The sequence below is a fragment of the Scylla paramamosain genome, chromosome 7 (assembly GCF_035594125.1).
Source record: "Scylla paramamosain isolate STU-SP2022 chromosome 7, ASM3559412v1, whole genome shotgun sequence".
Lineage (NCBI taxonomy): Eukaryota > Metazoa > Arthropoda > Malacostraca > Decapoda > Portunidae > Scylla > Scylla paramamosain.
The window spans coordinates 5,797,501-5,815,000 of NC_087157.1; the positions used below are offsets into that span (position 1 = coordinate 5,797,501).

Sequence of the window (17,500 nt, forward strand, 5' to 3'; positions counted from 1 at the left end):
ATCCAATTCATATAGTTATCCTTAACATAATTCAATTCAGTCTGTTGGCAACGCTACTTAATGGAATCAGCTGCTGTTAATCCGATAATTCCTGAATCAACAAAGAGGCACAAAATTCGATAACAAATTACGTAATGGACCGATAGAGCAAAGGTGGAGGCGCGGCAGAAGGGTCCGCTTGAAACCTTTCGGCGCCTCAGTGTTCAACTCCGTCTCTTTGGAATATGTACGAGTCTTTTTTTCTATTTATTTATTTTATTTATTTATCTTATTCACCTCCTTGTATTCATCTTTACTCACCTTCACTTGTATTAGTTACTGAGGCTTTCCGGGACGATTTCATGATTCTTGTGATAGTTTAAGAAGTTCTATATCATTAATGGGAAAGATACCCGTAAAAACTTGAATTGTTTGTCTGTATCCTTTAAGTTAACGAAGAATTTAAGGATACAAGTGAAGACGCGTTGCCTCAGTGTTCACCTCCGTCTCCTTGGAATACGTAGGACTTTTTTTTTTATTTATTTTATCTATTTTACTCGTTTATTTATCTTATTTTCACTTTACTTCTTTTAATTTACATCCTAGTTACCTTCCCGTCGCCAGGTGTCTCCAAGTAACTTTTCCTCAATCAGCTAACAATGGCGAATGAATCACTTGGAGACTGGACGTTCACTGCCTCGCCCCTCGCCACGACTCGGAGCAACACCCGCTGATTAGCACGGCTCGTTTTCTTCACCGTTTTGTTTTCTCAGGGGGGACTATTTTCAAAGGCCACGGGGATAGTGTGATATAGAATAATTGTTAAACTATCACCACAGTCATGAAAACACCCCTGAAAACGTAAATAACTTTGACTAAACTTTGCTCGATGTCGAAAAGACGCTAAATTATTTAAGAATGAAGTTCTAAATATGAACAGACAAACTCACTACTCGAGAAGGAAAAACCACCACCACCACTACCACCACCACCATCACAACTTTAGAGTCATCACAGTGCTTCAAGACAACCGCCATGAAATTAACGAGTGCTGTTCTTCGGTGCACGCGCGAGGCACTAGTCCCCAGAGTCGGCAGAGAGGGAGAGGAAAAAGGTGACGGAGGTGCCAACGGAAAAGGTCACGACGAGGAGGAGGAGGAGGAGGAGGAGGGAGAAAGATTTTACGTAAACAAAGACGCTTAATGTTAGCAAGAAGGTGCGAGGTGTGACGGAGCGAGAGAGGAGGGCAGGCAAGGCTAAAGAGAGGAGGAGGAGGAGGAGGAGGAGGAGGAGGAGGAGGAGGAGGAGGAGGAGGAGGAGGAGGAGGAGGAGGAGGAGGAGGAGGAGGAGGAGGACTAAGGGACAGGCAAAGGCCAATGAGCAGTGTGAGTGAATGTGACTGGTCAAGATTATCCTCCGGTGTTGAAGGTCGCGGCAACACCTGGAGTAGGAGGAGGAGGAAGAGGAGGAAGAGGCGGCTGAGAACGACAAGGAGGAAGACAAGGGCAAGGAGCAAGGAAATACAAAGGAATACAAAGGCAAAGCAGACAGTAGCAGCTATACTGGGCCTAACGCGGCTGCCTGTGTGTGCTTCCATTATAGATTCTCGGAGTTAGAGGCAAAAGAACAGCAAGGTCAAAGGAAAAGAAGTCATGAAATGTGATAGGAGAGTGAAAATAAATGTTACTCCATTTAAAAACTATCAAAAAAAAAAACTTACTAGGAGGAAAGTACGTCAGTTGAAGGATTGCTGTGAAATGAAAAGTAGAAAGGAGAAGAACGAAGATAACGATAGCAAAGAGAATAAAACGGAGGAGACCACAAAGACGCCATCAGACACCAACAGACAACAGCAGCAGCTAGTAACGAGTCATTCATCTACGGAGCCCAACACTATTACCACCACCTGTTCCCTATTCGTCGCTCTTCCTCATCCTCTTACTGAACTCTAGACGCCAAGAAAAGAAATCAGTGAGGGAACCAGCACGCGACCCTGGAGGAGCGCACGAGATGAAGTGGCGTCCCGCTTGACGACAAAGAATGTTAGAGATAATTTTGAGTTTTCTCACTCTCCTACCCCCCCCAAAAAAAAAAAAAAACATCTCTCCTGACAACAAGCAACGAATTGGGACCACGAGGAAGAATAGGAGGTGGAGGAGGAGGAGGAGGAGGAGGAGCGGAGATTTAAAAAGAAGAAAAGAAAAGAAAAGTAATGTTAACACGTTTTAAGACGAAGAAAGGAAGGCGTGAGAAAGGCAAACAGGTGGAGGACAAAGGAAGGGTAGTTTAGGATTTACGAGTATATGTGTGAACGGGCCAAGGAACAAGGGAGGAGGAAGAGGAGGCGGGGAAGAAATGCGAGGAAGGGATTACAGACGGCGCGACCAAAGTGAAAGTAGGAATGGGCAGAAAATGGAAACGTAAAGGGAGATGGGGACGTAAAGGAAGAGGGAAACAAGAAAGGAGAAAAGGATAAGTAGATGGTCTTTGAATTGAACGTGTGGATGGAGTAGAGAAAAGGAAAAGAAGGAAAAGTCAGAGGTAAATTTAAGGAAAAATGACCAATATAGAAGGTAAAGGCAAAGATAAAGGAAAAGTAAAGAAATAAAAAAGAATGCAATGAAAAGAGAAAAAAAAAGATAGACAAGAGCTCAAATGCTAGGAGTATGGGAAAGAAGGAAGGAGATAACAGAATGTGCGAGAGAGAGAGAGAGAGAGAGAGAGAGAGAGAGAGAGAGAGAGAGAGAGAGAGAGAGAGAGAGAGAGAGAGAGAGAGAGAGAGAGAGAGAGAGAGAGAGAGAGAGAGAGAGTAGAAGAGAAGAGAAAGTAAGGAGACAAAGGAAGGGAAGAGGGACTGTGGAAAGTGTTAAGGAAGGAAGAGAGTGAACTGGAAGGGCAGAAGGAAAGGGGTGCAGGATACGTACATGAAGAGGAAAGAGGAAAAGAACGATGAGAAAGAGAAGGAGGGAGAGGAGGAAAAAGAGGAAGAGGAAGAGGACGAGTGTAGACCTGAGCGCCAAACCAAGTCAGAAGGGAAACACGAGACATCAGTCAGCGATTATTGAGTCAAGCCAGAAAAGGTAAGACAGACTGACTCGCCAACAACAACACGAGGGGAGGTCAACTGCTACTCTCTCTCTCTCTCTCTCTCTCTCTCTCTCTCTCTCTCTCTCTCTCTCTCTCTCTCTCTCTCATTCACTTCTTCATTCTCATTCCTCTCTCAGGTATATGTCCATCAAACTACAATACAGTTTTTGCAATGACGGAGACACACAACCACCATCACTACCACCACCATTACCATCATCATCATCATCATCATCATCATCACCATCCTTATCAGCGTCAAAAGGCAGATACCGTATAGAGCAGAAATAAAATAAACTACGATGTGACAAAAAAAAAAAAAATTGATGAGAAAAGAAACACTACAGTAGTCTATCACATAAGTAGTGGTAAATGAGGATAAGTAGTAGTAGTAGTAGTAGTAGTAGTAGTAGTAGTAGTAGTAGTAGTAGTAGTAGTAGTAGTAGTAGTAGTAGTAGTAGTAGTAGTAGTAGTAGTAGAATTTTTCTCTTGTTTTATTCAGTTTGGATTTTTAATGAATAATAACAATGAGTAGAGAATATCTGAGAGAGAGAGAGAGAGAGAGAGAGAGAGAGAGAGAGAGAGAGAGAGAGAGAGAGAGAGAGAGAGAGAGAGAGAGAGAGAGAGAGAGAGAGAGAGAGAGAGAGAGAGAGAGAGAGAATTAAATTTAAGCCTAAACACAAATGCATCCACAATCGCATTTCAAAATACAAAGACCAAACCCACGACCAGCCTCCTCCTCCTCCTCCTCCTCCTCCTCCTCCTCCTCCTCCTCCTCCTCCTCCTCCTCCACCACCACCACAACCACCTTCGCCTCCTCTTCCTCCTCGGACTAAAACAACACAATAACAAAAGCGCCGGTTCTTTCAAGGGCCAGAAGTGAGGGTTAAAAAAATGGGAGGGAGGAGCAAAGGTTTAATGGGGCTATTTTACGATGTCTTGGCACGGTAAGTTAGGCTGCTTAGGGAGGAGTGTCGAATGGGCTTCATCCTCATCCTCCTCCTCCTCCTCCTCCTCCTCCTCCTCCTCCTCCTCCTCCAGATAGGATTACGAAGCTGCATGTTCCACCGGGTAGCTGATGACGCCTCCCTTATCTCCTCGCCAGTTGACCTTAAAATTAAGTTTCACTCTCGAGGGAAACCAGATGGAGGAGCAGAAAGAGGTGGACAAGGAGAAAGAGGAGGAGGAGGAAAAGGCTGTGAAAATATGCTGGGAGACGCGAAGACAAGAGGAGAACAAGTGAAACCATAAAAATGATGAGAAGGAAAACAAGGACGAAGATAATGATAATGAGGAGATGGAAGACGAAGAGGAGGAGGAAAGGGAACAGTAGAGGGGGTGAGGAAGGGACAGGAAGGAGGGGACGGAAATGAGGCAACTTAAAACAATATCCTGACCAACTCGCCAGCACCGGAATCTGACAAATCACAGAATAAAACGACCTATTTTGATCCCTGTGACCCGCGTGACCTGCCCCTCCCCCATCCCCTCAGCGCGCCCTTGACCTCTCCAGCGCGCGTGAACCCCAGAGCAGGTCACAGTGTAGAAGATTGCGGAGTAGGTGGCGTTCAAAGGATGGACTAAGTTATTAATGATGATTGAGAGTTGCTTTAAAAATATGGGCGTGGGTGGTGTTTAGGAAAGAGGGAATGATGGAGGAGAAAGAAGAAAACGATGGATGGAGAGGAGGAGGAAATGGGTGGATGGAAGGAAGGCAGACAGATGAAGGAAGGAAAGAACGAGATAAGAAGTGAAGACAAAAAGAAAAAGGGTGAGGGGAAAAGAATGCATGGAGAATGAAAATTAATGAAAGAAGTAAGGATAGAGAGAAGAAAAAGTAAAGATGAGATCATGAAACGACAGTGAGAGGAAGAGGAGAGGAAGGAGGCAAGGCAGAGAAGACAGGACAGGACACTTCAGCAAGGTAAGGCAGGGAAGGAGGAACGAGGGTCTGTACTCTTCGTGGGTGTGAAAAGACAACATGTAATTTCCATAATCTCTCTCACAAATGTTTCGCGTCGGGATTTTAATTTTTGGCGCGTTCTGGCGGGTTATTTGGCGAGGCCGAAGAATGGAGGAGGAGGAAGAGGATGAGGAAGAAGAGGAGGAGGAAAGCCATTTAGTATTCCCCAGCAAGAGTGAACCTCTCAACTAAGGAGGGGATTGCATGAGATACTCCCCCACGCCAGTTTGAAGGGGATTAGGGCGCCGTGTTTATGGGCGTGGTGGCGTGCATGAGGCGCCTTTAATGCCCACCTTGAGGGAGAACATTCTGCGCTTCTTCCACCCCAGGCATGAACCTTGGCTCACCTCCCACCCAAGAGCCTGTTTGCCGGGGCAGGGAAATTAACATGAATGAGGAAAGGAAGGTATCGTCTTGACCTCCCTTAAATATTTCACGAGCAGGAGGAGAGGAGCGCTCCCAGGTTCTCTACTTTGCAAGATGAGTATGATAGCCATCTCGCCAGCAAAGTTACTCTGTTCTAATGAGTGAAATGGCTTATTTTCTCCATTAGCGGATAGTGTTAAATATAAAAGCATAAAAAATAGACTGGAAAAGAACAAATAATTTAGAAATCGAACGGAGCGCATGGCAAGAAATCTAAGTGAAAAACAATTAGAAAAGAATGGAAAATAAGGAGTTAAACAATAAGAAAAATTATTAAAAATAAAATAATTAGAAACTGAGTTAAAAAGAAGAAAAACGAAAAAGTAATGAATTAATAAGAAAACAATGAAAATAACGAATTATAAAGTAAGACGAAAAATAAGAGAAGTTAAACAATAAGAAGCAAAACAATAAAACAACTAAAAGAAAAAATAACCTGTCTAGAGAAATGTACGTCTGAGGGCGAAATTTTGTAAGAAGCGAAAGGAGAAAAGAAAAGGAAGGACAGCCCAAACAGACAGTCAAATCTTCAGTTTCGTCGCGGCAAATTGAAGCAACTAAATAACACGACTCCGACAGCACTTTGAGGAGGAGGAGGAGGAGGAGGAGGAGGAGGAGGAGGAGAAAAAGGTGGGGGGAGGTAAGAGATTTGTGTTCGGAGGTATGAGTAAAACTAGGACCACTTAAGAAAAAAACCTGTATTGACACACACACACACACACACACACACACACACACACACACACACACACACACACACACACACACACACACACACACACACACACACACACACCAAGAAATATCACGTGACAAACAAGAGAGCTTCTTCAGCCATTCCACTTCCTCAAGCCTGGATTACACGGGCGGAGCACATTCCCTTAGGTGGTGGCAGGGTTTCCATGAACAGGAGCACAACTATCAACATTCAGACAGCACAGTGACCCCCAGACGAATTAGCCAAAAGCACACCAGGGCAGGGAAAGGTTGCCGTTATGAAGTCAATACCAAGCATCATCATGGATATATTGAGATTCATACTTTCACTCACCCTGCCTCGCTGTTTAGCCACGCACGCACAGGGAATACGTTAGGGTGGAGACAGTGCTAAAGTGATGGCAGGTCGCGGCTCAGGGCACCTCATTTAACTTAACCTAACCTACTTAGTACATCATTGCTTTGAAAACGTGAACGAAAACAAATTGCAACATGCACAACTAAAAACTTTGCTACCCTGAGTGTTATAAAGTTCAACAGTCAAAGTTTATCTGTTAATATTCTAGTGTGGTGACTCGCAATTACATTATTTCAATAGTTTGCATCCCTGTACAAAGAAGGATAATTTCAACAAGCACACGTAAAATCTTTCCTCTCTCGAGTTTCATGAAGTCCATCAGTACACGTTCTCTTCATAACTCTTTAGTGTGGTGACTCGCAATGCCATTATTTCAATAGTCGGCATCCCGTTGCGAGCAAAGATCATTTCCCTCAGCAAGCGTTCCTCGTTTCAGCGGCAAATCCTTGTTGAGGCAACACGCGTTCACGAAAGGGACGTTTGTTCGAGTAAACGTTCCCTGTATAATACCAGCTTTAGTCCCACCACCACCACGGCCACCACCACCACCACCACAACCACCACCACCACTACCACCACCACCACCACCACCACCGCAGCCGCCACCGCCAAAGCATGCCAGCAGTAAACCCCGCCATGTATGCGAAGTCAGGGAGCAAGCACTTCTTCCAAGAACTTCATCGTCTTCCTTCCCGCCCCCTTCCCCATTAATTCCCCACCAATCCTCCTCCTCCCTCTCCCAGCTTCTCCTACCCTCCCCCTCCCCTGTGTGTCGCCTGAGTGTCGGTCTAAACACCTTCCTCACGTCTTAGTATTGCGTTACTGCTTCGCTTCTTGGCTCTGAGGAAACCACTGTCTTAATGCGGATTATTCTGTCTGCTTGTCTTTGCTCTCTCTCTCTCTCTCTCTCTCTCTCTCTCTCTCTCTCTCTCTCTCTCTCTCTCTCTCTCTCTCTCTCTCTCTCTCTCTCTTCCATCATTTACACACGTGGGAGTTCTGCAAGTAGTCAGTCCTGTCTGGGCATTAGTAAGTCATACGCATTTGTCCAACATGCACTGCGAGTTCACAAAGCGCTCTCTCTCTCTCTCTCTCTCTCTCTCTCTCTCTCTCTCTCTCTCTCTCTCTCTCTCTCTGACAACACGGTCAACGACAAGGAGAAAAACCAAGACAAAGAAAAGGAAAAGAACCAATATATTCACAAGTACATCATGGAATTTAAGGCAAAAATCAAGAAACGCTTCGTAACAAGAGGAGGGATAATGTGTAAAATGTTGAAGCTGAGAGTCATAAGGAGTCGTCTGCGAAATAACAATAAGTAAATAAATAAATAAATAAATAAATAAATAAATGATGCGACAAGAAGCACAATGACGGCAGGAATAAAAGACAGTGAAGGTAAAACAAAAAAAAAAAGGAAGTAATGCAAATACAGAGAGGGGAATAATGCCGGCAAGAATTATTTAATCATTTCCGACGTAACAGAATACAATGCAGCTTACTGTAAACTCACTAAAACCTTAATGAGACGGAGAAAAGACAAGCTGATTCTCGTAAGATGAAAGATTTCTATTTAGTATATTCTTGACAAAAATGTTTAGGTGTGACGCACAAGTATTGTTATTATCATTATTATTATTAGTAGTAGTAGTAGTAGTAGTAGTAGTAGTAGTAGTAGTAGTAGTAGTAGTAGTAGTAGTAGTAGTAGTAGTAGTAGTAGTAGAAGTTGTTGTTGTTGTTGTTGTTGTTGTTGTTGTTGCTGCTGCTGTTGTTGTTGTTGTTGTTGCGGTACAGATAGTGGTAGTGGTGGTTTGGGGGATAAAGTAAGTAGTATGAATAATAATAATAATAATAATAATAATAATAATAATAATAATAATAATAATAATAATAATAATAATAATAATAATAATAATTCGAAAACACGGGAGCAGGGAACAAGTAAATAAAAACAAAGTGTGCAAAAAAAAATATTAATGACAAAGGGGAAAGAGGTGTAAGAGGAAGGAAGGAGGAGGAAAAGGAAGTAGGAAGCAACTCATTAACAAGTGAAAGACAACAACAATAACAACACACACACACACACACACACACAACCAGAACCACCACTCCACTATATCCTCTCTCTCTCTCTCTCTCTCTCTCTCTCTCTCTCTCTCTCTCTCTCTCTCTCTCTCTCTCTCTCTCTCTCTCTCTCTCTCTCTCTCTCAACCTCCCAGCGGCAAACGAGGAGGAGGAGGAGGAGGAGGAGTGTAATGTGTGAATGTGTGAGAGGGGAGAGAAAGCCACACCTCTTGAGGGTTCATTACTGCAACACTAGCACCTGAAGAACACCCTTTTCCTTCCACGCCTCCCTACCTCCCTCCCTCCTTACTTCCTCCTTCCCTCCCTTACTTTCATTCACTTCAGTACTCCATGTCTCCCTCTCTCCTCCTCCCTCCTCCTTTTTCCTCTCCTTTCTCCCTGTTCTCCTCATCTTTTGTAGTTTGTTGTCCCCCCTTGAAATCTCAGCTCTAGAACAACTATTAAAAACATCAACTACTATTACAAAACAACTAGTGCTACTACTACTATTACTACATCTATAGTTTTTTTTTTTTATGTAGGAGGGACACTGACCAAGGGCAACAAAAATCCGATTAAAAAAAAAATTCCCACTGAAATGCCAGTCCCATAAAAAGGGTCCAAAGCGGTAGTCAAAAATTGAAAGATAAGTGTCTTGAAACCTTCCTCTTGAAGGAATTCAAGTCATAGGAAGGTGGAAATGCAGAAGCAGGCAGGGAGTTCCAGAGTTTACCAGAGAAAGGGATGAATGATTGAGAATACTGGTTAACTCTTGCATTAGAGAGGTGGACAGAATAGAGGTGAGAGAAAGAAGAAAGTCTTGTGCAGCGAGGCCGCGGGAGGAGGGGAGGCATGCAGTTAGCAAGATCAGAAGAGCAGTTAGCATGAAAATAGCGGTAGAAGACAGCTAGAGATGCAACATTGCGGCGGTGAAAGAGAGGCTGAAGACAGTCAGTTAGAGGAGAGGAGTTTATGAGACGAAAAGCTTTTGATTCCACCCTGTCTAGAAGAGCAGTATGAGTGGAACCCCCAGACATGTGAAGCATACTCCATACATGGACGGATAAGGCCCTTGTACAGAGTTAGCAGCTGGGGGGTGAGAATAACTGGCGGAGACGTTTCAGAACACCTAACTTCATAGAAGCTGTTTTAGCTAGAGATGAGATGCTAAGTTTCCAGTTCAGATTATAAGTAAAGGACAGACCGAGGATGTTCAGTGTAGAAGAGGGGGACAGTTGAGTGCCATTGAAGAAGAGGGTATAGTTGTCTGGAAGGTTGTGTCGAGTTGATAGATGGAGGAATTGAGTTTTTGAGGCATTGAACAATACCAAGTTTGCTCTGCCCCAATCAGAAATTTTAGAAAGATCACAAGTCAAGCGTTCTGTTGCTTCCCTGCGTGAAATGTTTACTTCCTGTTACTTCCTGTTGTTACTGATCTTGCTGCTGCTACTACTACTACTACTACTACTACTACAATGCCCGCTACCATTACAGCGGCTCACTGATATTGCACGCAGTAGTAGTAGTAGTAGTAGTAGTAGTAGTAGTAGTAGTAGTAGTAGTAGTAGTAGTAGTAGTAGTAGTAGCATATTATCACTTCGCTATTAATTTTGCAACAACAAACAACAAGAATAATAACAATAACAATATAACAACTACTCCTGCTACGCCTTTTTCTTTCTTTCCTTCTCTCTTTCCCCACTTGTCTCCTTTCTCTCCCACTCCTCCCTTTATCTCCTTTTCCTCTCATTTACTACCTACATGCTTTTTATCATCTCCCCTTCGACCCCAAACAGAGCTCCTCCTCTTTCTCTCTCTCTCTCTCTCTCTCTCTCTCTCTCTCTCTCTCTCTCTCTCTCTCTCTCTCTCTCTCTCTCTCTCTCTCTCTCTCTCTCTCTCTCTCTCTCTCTCTCTACTAGACACATTCACCTCTCTCCTTAATTTTTTCTCCTCCCCAAACCACTTAACACTCAGTAGTACTACCACTCCTCTTCTTTCCTCCCTCCTCTCCTCCTCCTCCTCCTCTCCTTCTTTCATTCTTCCTTTCTTCCTCCTCACTCCAAGATTTTCTCAACAAATTTACCTGATTTTTTTTTCCTAATTTATGTTTTTCATTTGCAGTAAAGTGAGTTGTATTATACATTATATATTTTTTCACTCCATTGTTACGTTCATTCTTTATTTTTTCCTTCTTTCTTTGTTGTCTATTTAATTTTATTTTATGCGTCAGACAGCACTGGAAAAAAAAAAAATGTGGTTTTGAGAGAGAGAGAGAGAGAGAGAGAGAGAGAGAGAGAGAGAGAGAGAGAGAGAGAGAGAGAGAGAGAGAGAGAGAGAGAGAATGGAAGACAGACAAATAAAATCAAACGAACTGCTCAAATAAACATAAAAACCCACAACAGCAACACTAACGAGAACACAAAAGGCAAATTTAGCAGCAACACAACCTGCCTACAACTGGACACCCAAAGAGCAACACACGCATATTCAGCAACACTTCCTGAACGCAACCCGAAATTCGCCTTCAAAGTAGCGGCCGGATTAGGCAGACGAAACGAGCAAATTCCGAAACACACTGCAACAAGCTAGCTGGGTCCTCTCTCTCTCTCTCTCTCTCTCTCTCTCTCTCTCTCTCTCTCTCTCTCTCTCTCTCTCTCTCTCTCTCTCTCTCTCTCTCTCAGATCAAGCAGCAAGAAGCAACATGATCCTACAACACAGAGGGAAGCTAACAGGGTCTCTCTCTCTCTCTCTCTCTCTCTCTCTCTCTCTCTCTCTCTCTCTCTCTCTCTCTCTCTCTCTCTCTCTCTCTCTCTGACACACACACGGATTATGTAGAAAAGGGCAGCATGATTCTCAAACACATGCAGGAACTCTCTCTCTCTCTCTCTCTCTCTCTCTCTCTCTCTCTCTCTCTCTCTCTCTCTCTCTCTCTCTCTCTCTCTCTCTCTCTCTGTCTCTCTCTCTCAAACGGATTAAGTAACAGGAAGCAACACATTTCTGAAGCACCAAAGTAGTATCTCTCTCTCTCTCTCTCTCTCTCTCTCTCTCTCTCTCTCTCTCTCTCTCTCTCTCTCTCTCTCTCTCTCTCTCTCTCTCTTACATGATGTCAAACTTTGGACGTTTCTATGACTCAATCTCTCCCATTTTTTTTTTATTTGTTTTTCCTTCTTCCCTTCCTCCTCCCTTCTCTTCTTCCCCGTGAAATCCTTCTATTCTTCCTTCCTCCATTCTTGTCCTTTCCTGAAGTCCTGCATTTCTTCAGGATTCCTCCAGGCTGGTCTTCCTTCAGTGCCTTCGTCTGTTACATCTTCCTCCTTCTCCTCATCCTCTTGTTTCTCTCTTATTTCTTTTCGTGTATTTCTTGTAGAATATGTTTGCCAGTTTTTTTTTTTTCCTTTTCGTTATTCAATATATATGTTTTGATTTTAGTTTATTTCTTTAAGAATGATCTTCACGAATTCCGTTTAGTTTTCTTTATATCTTTGTATTTTTTCCCCCTTCTCCATCTCCGTCATGTGATGTCTTCTCAACTTTATGATTCTTTGTTTCTCTATTGTCCAACAGAAGTCGCTGTAATACATCACGAATTTTGCTGAGTTTCCGTAGTTTTCCTTTATTTTCCTTCTTCCTTCTTGTGTCTCACTCGTTGGGTGCATCTTTTATATTCTCTCTTTTTATTATTCAATTTTCGTGCTCGGATTGCTCAGTATTTTTCTTTCTTTTTGTGTCTGTTTTCACAAGTCTTCCTGTATCACAAAATTTGTTATTGTTTTTTTTTTCATATATTTTCCCTTCTTGATATTTTGGAGCTCAGTTCCGTCATGCATTTTGTTCATTCATTCTCTTTTCATTATTCAGCTTTCGTGTTCGGTGTATGTTTCACTATTTTCTCTAAATCTATTTTTTTGAAAAGCTGCATCACGCATTTTTTTTTTTTTTTTGCTTCCCTTCCTGTTTGTATCTCATTTTTTTTTTACATTATTCATACCTAAATTTGATTGCTCTTTTAGTTTATTTCCTTTCTTTCTTCACTCATTTTAAGTTACTGATGTCTGTATTTAGCCCTTTTTTTATTCCTTTTCTTTCTTTCGTGTTTTCATGTCACCGAATGCTTTTTTTTTCTCCCTCTTTCATTTTAAATTACTAATCTCTACATTTACCTCAGTATATCTTTCTTTCTCCCTTTCATTCGAATTGTCATAAGTCACCAAACTCTACACTTTGTTCATTATTCTCAAGTTAATTTCTCTTCATTCACTTACGTTTTCCTGACAAGTTTCTGATCTGGTGGTCGTTTTTCTTTCTTTTCCCTTCTCCCTTCCGTCGTTTCCTTCTTCGCCTCGTCCATACCCTCCTGCTCCTCCTCCTCCTCCTCCGCGCCCTTGTCAGCTTCGAAGCGATCCGTGAGACAAACGATAATGACGCAGATATGGAAGGCATATGAAGGCGGCCAGGAAGGAGGATGGGAGGAAGGTATAGGATCATGGGGAGGATAGATGTTGAAGAAGGGAAAGAAGGAAGGAAAGTATTAGTGAAAGAGAAGATGGGAGGAAGGATTGGTGTGGGTGGGATCATGGGAGGATGAAAGATGAAGGGATGAAGAAAGATGTAGGATTATGATGGAAGGATGGGCTGTGAAGTTATGTAGAAGGAAGGAGGAAGGAAGGAAGAAGGAAGCAATTACGAAGGATGTTTGAGAAAGAGGGATGAAAGAAGATATGATTAACGAGAATGGATGTTGAAGCAGGAACGAAAAGGACTAAGATGATGGAAGGATGGGTGGGCCGTGAAGTTACGTAGAAGAAAGAAGGAAAGCACTGTGAAAGATGTTTGTGAAAGACGGATGAAAGAAAGTATGATTATTGAGAATGAATGCTGAAGAAGAAACGAAAAAAAAAATGTACGAATATAGAAGGCTGGGCTGAGAAGTGATGTCCAAATAAGAAGGAAGGAATTATGAAGGATGCTTTTTATGAAAGAAGACATGGATGAAGGATTGTAAAGGAGGAACTGAAGGACGAAGGGATTATGGAAGGAAGGAATAATGAAGGAAGATATGAAGGAGGGAGAAAACTAGGTAAGATCACGAAGGGAAGGAAAGAATTGTATGGAAGAAGCAAAAGAAGAAAAAGTAAGTAAAGTAACGTGGAAAACAAAAGTGAAGGAAGAAAATAAAGAGAAGAGACAGAGAGATATAGTACGAAAAAGAATGTAACGTAACGAAGAAGACACAGGAACGAAGAAAATAGAGAAATAAGAAGTAACAGAAAGAGCGAGACATGAAAAGAAATCCAATCTACAATCGGGGATAAATAGAAAAATAATAAAATAGAAGGAATACGAAGGGAGGGAGAGTGACATGAAGAAAAGGCAGCCTAACGTCGGGAATAAATAAACAAAAAAAAAATACAAAAATACTGAACGGAAAGAGCTAAATAAATAAATAAAAAGCTTTAATAACATCGATTATAAACAGAAGAACAAGTGAGACAAATAAAGAAATAAGAAGAGATAAAGAGAGTGAGATATGAAAAAAAGGAAGTAAATACAGACATAAAAAGAGACGAAGAGAATACAAAAAAGAAAGAAAAATAAAGAAATCAGAAGAGACGGCGAGAGTGAGACATGAAAAAAGAAAAAAGAAAATAAAGAAATAACAAGACAGACAGTAAGATATGAAAAGACAAGAACAACGACATTCACGCCAAACAGACAATGACAGGGACACAAACAGCCGAGACACTGGCCACGCGATAAGGAGGCGATAAGAAAGGGAGGAAGATACCCAGTGACGGGATGCACCCTTTGTGTCCCTCGAGGTCACCTGAGGATTACCTGGTTACCTGGACGCCCGCCTTGAGTGTTCCGGGCAGGAGAGAGAGAGAGAGAGAGAGAGAGAGAGAGAGAGAGAGAGAGAGAGAGAGAGAGAGAGAGAGAGAGAGAGAGAGAGAGAGAGAGAGAGAGAGAGAGAGAGAGAGTGTGTGTGTGGGGAGGGGCGTTCAAGGCGAGGATGCCCGACATACCTGAAAAGATGAGAGATTTGGTTAGATTTTTTCTTTAGGTTATTTCTCTCTCTCTCTCTCTCTCTCTCTCTCTCTCTCTCTCTCTCTCTCTCTCTCTCTCTCTCTCTCTCTCTCTCAGACACACACACACACACACACACACACACACACAGTTTTAATAATAATAATAATAATAATAATAATAATAATAATAATAATAATAATAATAATAATAATAATAATAACAACACGATTAAGTTCTTCATGGACGTTTCAGGGGAGAGAGAGAGAGAGAGAGAGAGAGAGAGAGAGAGAGAGAGAGAGAGAGAGAGAGAGAGAGAGAGAGAGAGAGAGAGAGAGAAAGAGGGAGAGAGTACGGAGGAAGGCTGAGGAAGAGGAAGGAATGGAGGGGGAGGGAGAGGAAGAGAGAACATAACAGACAGGCCTCTCACCTCTCACTCAATGTACCGAACAAAACAAACAAGGCGGAGGGGATGACCTCGTGTGTGTGTGTGTGTGTGTGTGTGTGTGTGTGTGTGTGTGTGTGTGTGTGTGTGTGTGTGTGTGTGTGTGTGTGTGTGTGTGTGTGTGAGTGTGTGATACTTGATGATGGCTAGCGAGGGGGATCAGGAGGAGGAGGAGGTGGAGGAGATGCTATGGGAAGAGAAAATGCAAGTAATGGAAAGGAGGAATTAATGAAGGAGGAGAGTTAAGGGAAGGAAGACTGATGCTTTCATTAACACCTGAGCGTCTTGAGTGCCACCTGTTCTTTCTCAAGCAAACTGTAGGTAATGGATTAAGTAAAAGACAAAGGAGATTATAGAACAAAGTCATAAATACAAAATACAAATGCAACGTGAAAATAAAAAGTAAATATACAGAAGCTAAAAATAAGAGAAAATAACAAATAAATCACAAACAAACCAATAAAGAACCAAAACAAAAAAACAAACAAAAACAGAATCTACGTGAAAATAACACTTAAATCATAAACAAAGCAATAAATACCCAAACAAACAAACAAACAAACAAACAAACAAACAAACAAACAAACACAGACAAGCCTCCCTAATGCCCTTTGCGGAAATCTTAGCGAGAAAACAAACCGGAGGAAGGAGGGAAGGAGAAATGGAGGGATAATCCGGATCCTTAAAGCTTTAAATCCCGCCCTTCGTATCCTCTGCCCACCGTAATCCGACTCTCGCTGCCCAGGTAACAAGCAGCATCATCATCATCATCATCATCATTAAAATCGTCCCCATCACCATCATCATCAGCAGGTAACAGGTGGATGCACTCAGCTGCCTTGCGATGCTCTACTCAGGAATGAACCGATTGTAATATTATCATGAAAATTACGACCTATATTATTTTATCTATACTTAATGGAAATCACAGTCTATGCACAGTACCTAAAGGATGTCACGACCTATACTAAGTACCTAGTGGTGATCACGACCATAATTAAGTACCTAATGACCAAATGACGACCTACACTAAGTACCTAATGGAAATCACAACCTAACCGAAATATACCTAATATGTAACTTAGAAATTTATTATAATATCACATAACTCTCTCTCAAGGCGGTAGTGTTTTAATATTCTCCACTGGGTTTGAAAATGAAATGATATGTAATTCAATAATCGCTCTCTTACAAAACAGTGAGTTAAGTGTTGTGTATTTGTAACATTCTCGTTTTAAGTTGCCATACACAACTGAAAGAAAAACAATTCAGCTTGTAGTCTAACTGAATGTACATGCAACAAGCTGTGCATTTTAAACTGATAACTAAGCAAAATAAATAAATAAATAGACAGACAATCATGAACTAGTCTATCAATTCTTATTATATAACATCATCATTTCCTTCACTTAAACTTTCCTCTTTGCCTTGGTTCAATTCCCAGTGTCGTGATTGGCTGCAGCACGTGACGCAGCACCAAGAGGCACACGCTCATTGGCTGAGCTGCAGAAATGACAACCTCAGAAGGCGTATTTGTGTGTTCCCACTGCCACCATCTCAGCGTCCTTGTACGTGATTAGGGACGTGTAAGTCGTGGATTATTTCAAGACGTAAGTGGTAAGTATAGAGAAAAAAGTTAACGAAAGACATTAATTGGTGTGTGTGTGTGTGTGTGTGTGTGTGTGTGTGTGGAGCAAGACTGTTCCTAACTCGAGTGAGGGGAATGAACTCGAAGCTTCAACTCACTGGTTCACTTGAGGTTGTGTTGAGAGAGAGAGAGAGAGAGAGAGAGAGAGAGCATTTCCTTGGTGTGCTACTATCGAAATCTCCCTGCTCCTCCTCCTCCTCCTCCCACGTTCTGGTTCATGATAATTTCATGATGTTAAGAAAGTAAACAAGGGTCGCCGCCTCGCCACCTCAGCCGCAGACCTCTCTCTCTCTCTCTCTCTCTCTCTCTCTCTCTCTCTCTCTCTCTCTCTCTCTCTCTCTCTCTCTCTCTCTCTCTCTCTACATCTTTCTCGTTATCCTTTCACTCCTACCAATTCTTTTTTTCATATTTTTCCCTCGTATTTTCTTCCAAGTTTTTACGAATGTGCCTCTCTCTCTCTCTCTCTCTCTCTCTCTCTCTCTCTCTCTCTCTCTCTCTCTCTCTCTCTCTGTGTGTGTGTGTGTGTGTGTGTGTGTGTGTGTGTGTGTGTGTGTGTGTGTGTGTGTGTGTGTGTGTGTGTGTGTGTGTGTGTCAGGAGCTAAAGGTATCTCAGGTAAGTGACAAGGATAAAGTCAATTAGCGAGGTCCTCAGGTGTTCTGCAGAAGTAAGATGGGTCTCTTTAGCGGGGGGGGGGGGGAAAGCAGAGCAGACAACGGAAAAAAGAACGGAAAGTGAGTAGTGAGAAAAGAAGAGGGAATATTATGAGATAAGAGAAGAAAACAAAGATTAAA

General features: G+C 42.3%; 1 protein-coding gene across 2 annotated transcripts in view; it reads right to left on the bottom strand.

Annotated features, from left to right (window-relative positions):
- LOC135101948 (uncharacterized) overlaps nucleotides 1–17,500 on the bottom strand; it is an 84,450-nt gene that overhangs the window by 11,575 nt on the left and 55,375 nt on the right. The window contains exon 2 of one of the 2 annotated variants that reach the window (XM_064006394.1): nucleotides 14,559–14,614. The exons of the other annotated variant lie outside the window; for it this stretch is intronic. Within the exon in view, the coding sequence (XP_063862464.1) occupies nucleotides 14,591–14,614 (24 nt within the window). The 3' untranslated portion in view covers nucleotides 14,559–14,590. Of the gene's footprint in view, nucleotides 1–14,558; nucleotides 14,615–17,500 lie in introns of those variants that run through there. 2 annotated transcript variants of the gene reach the window in all.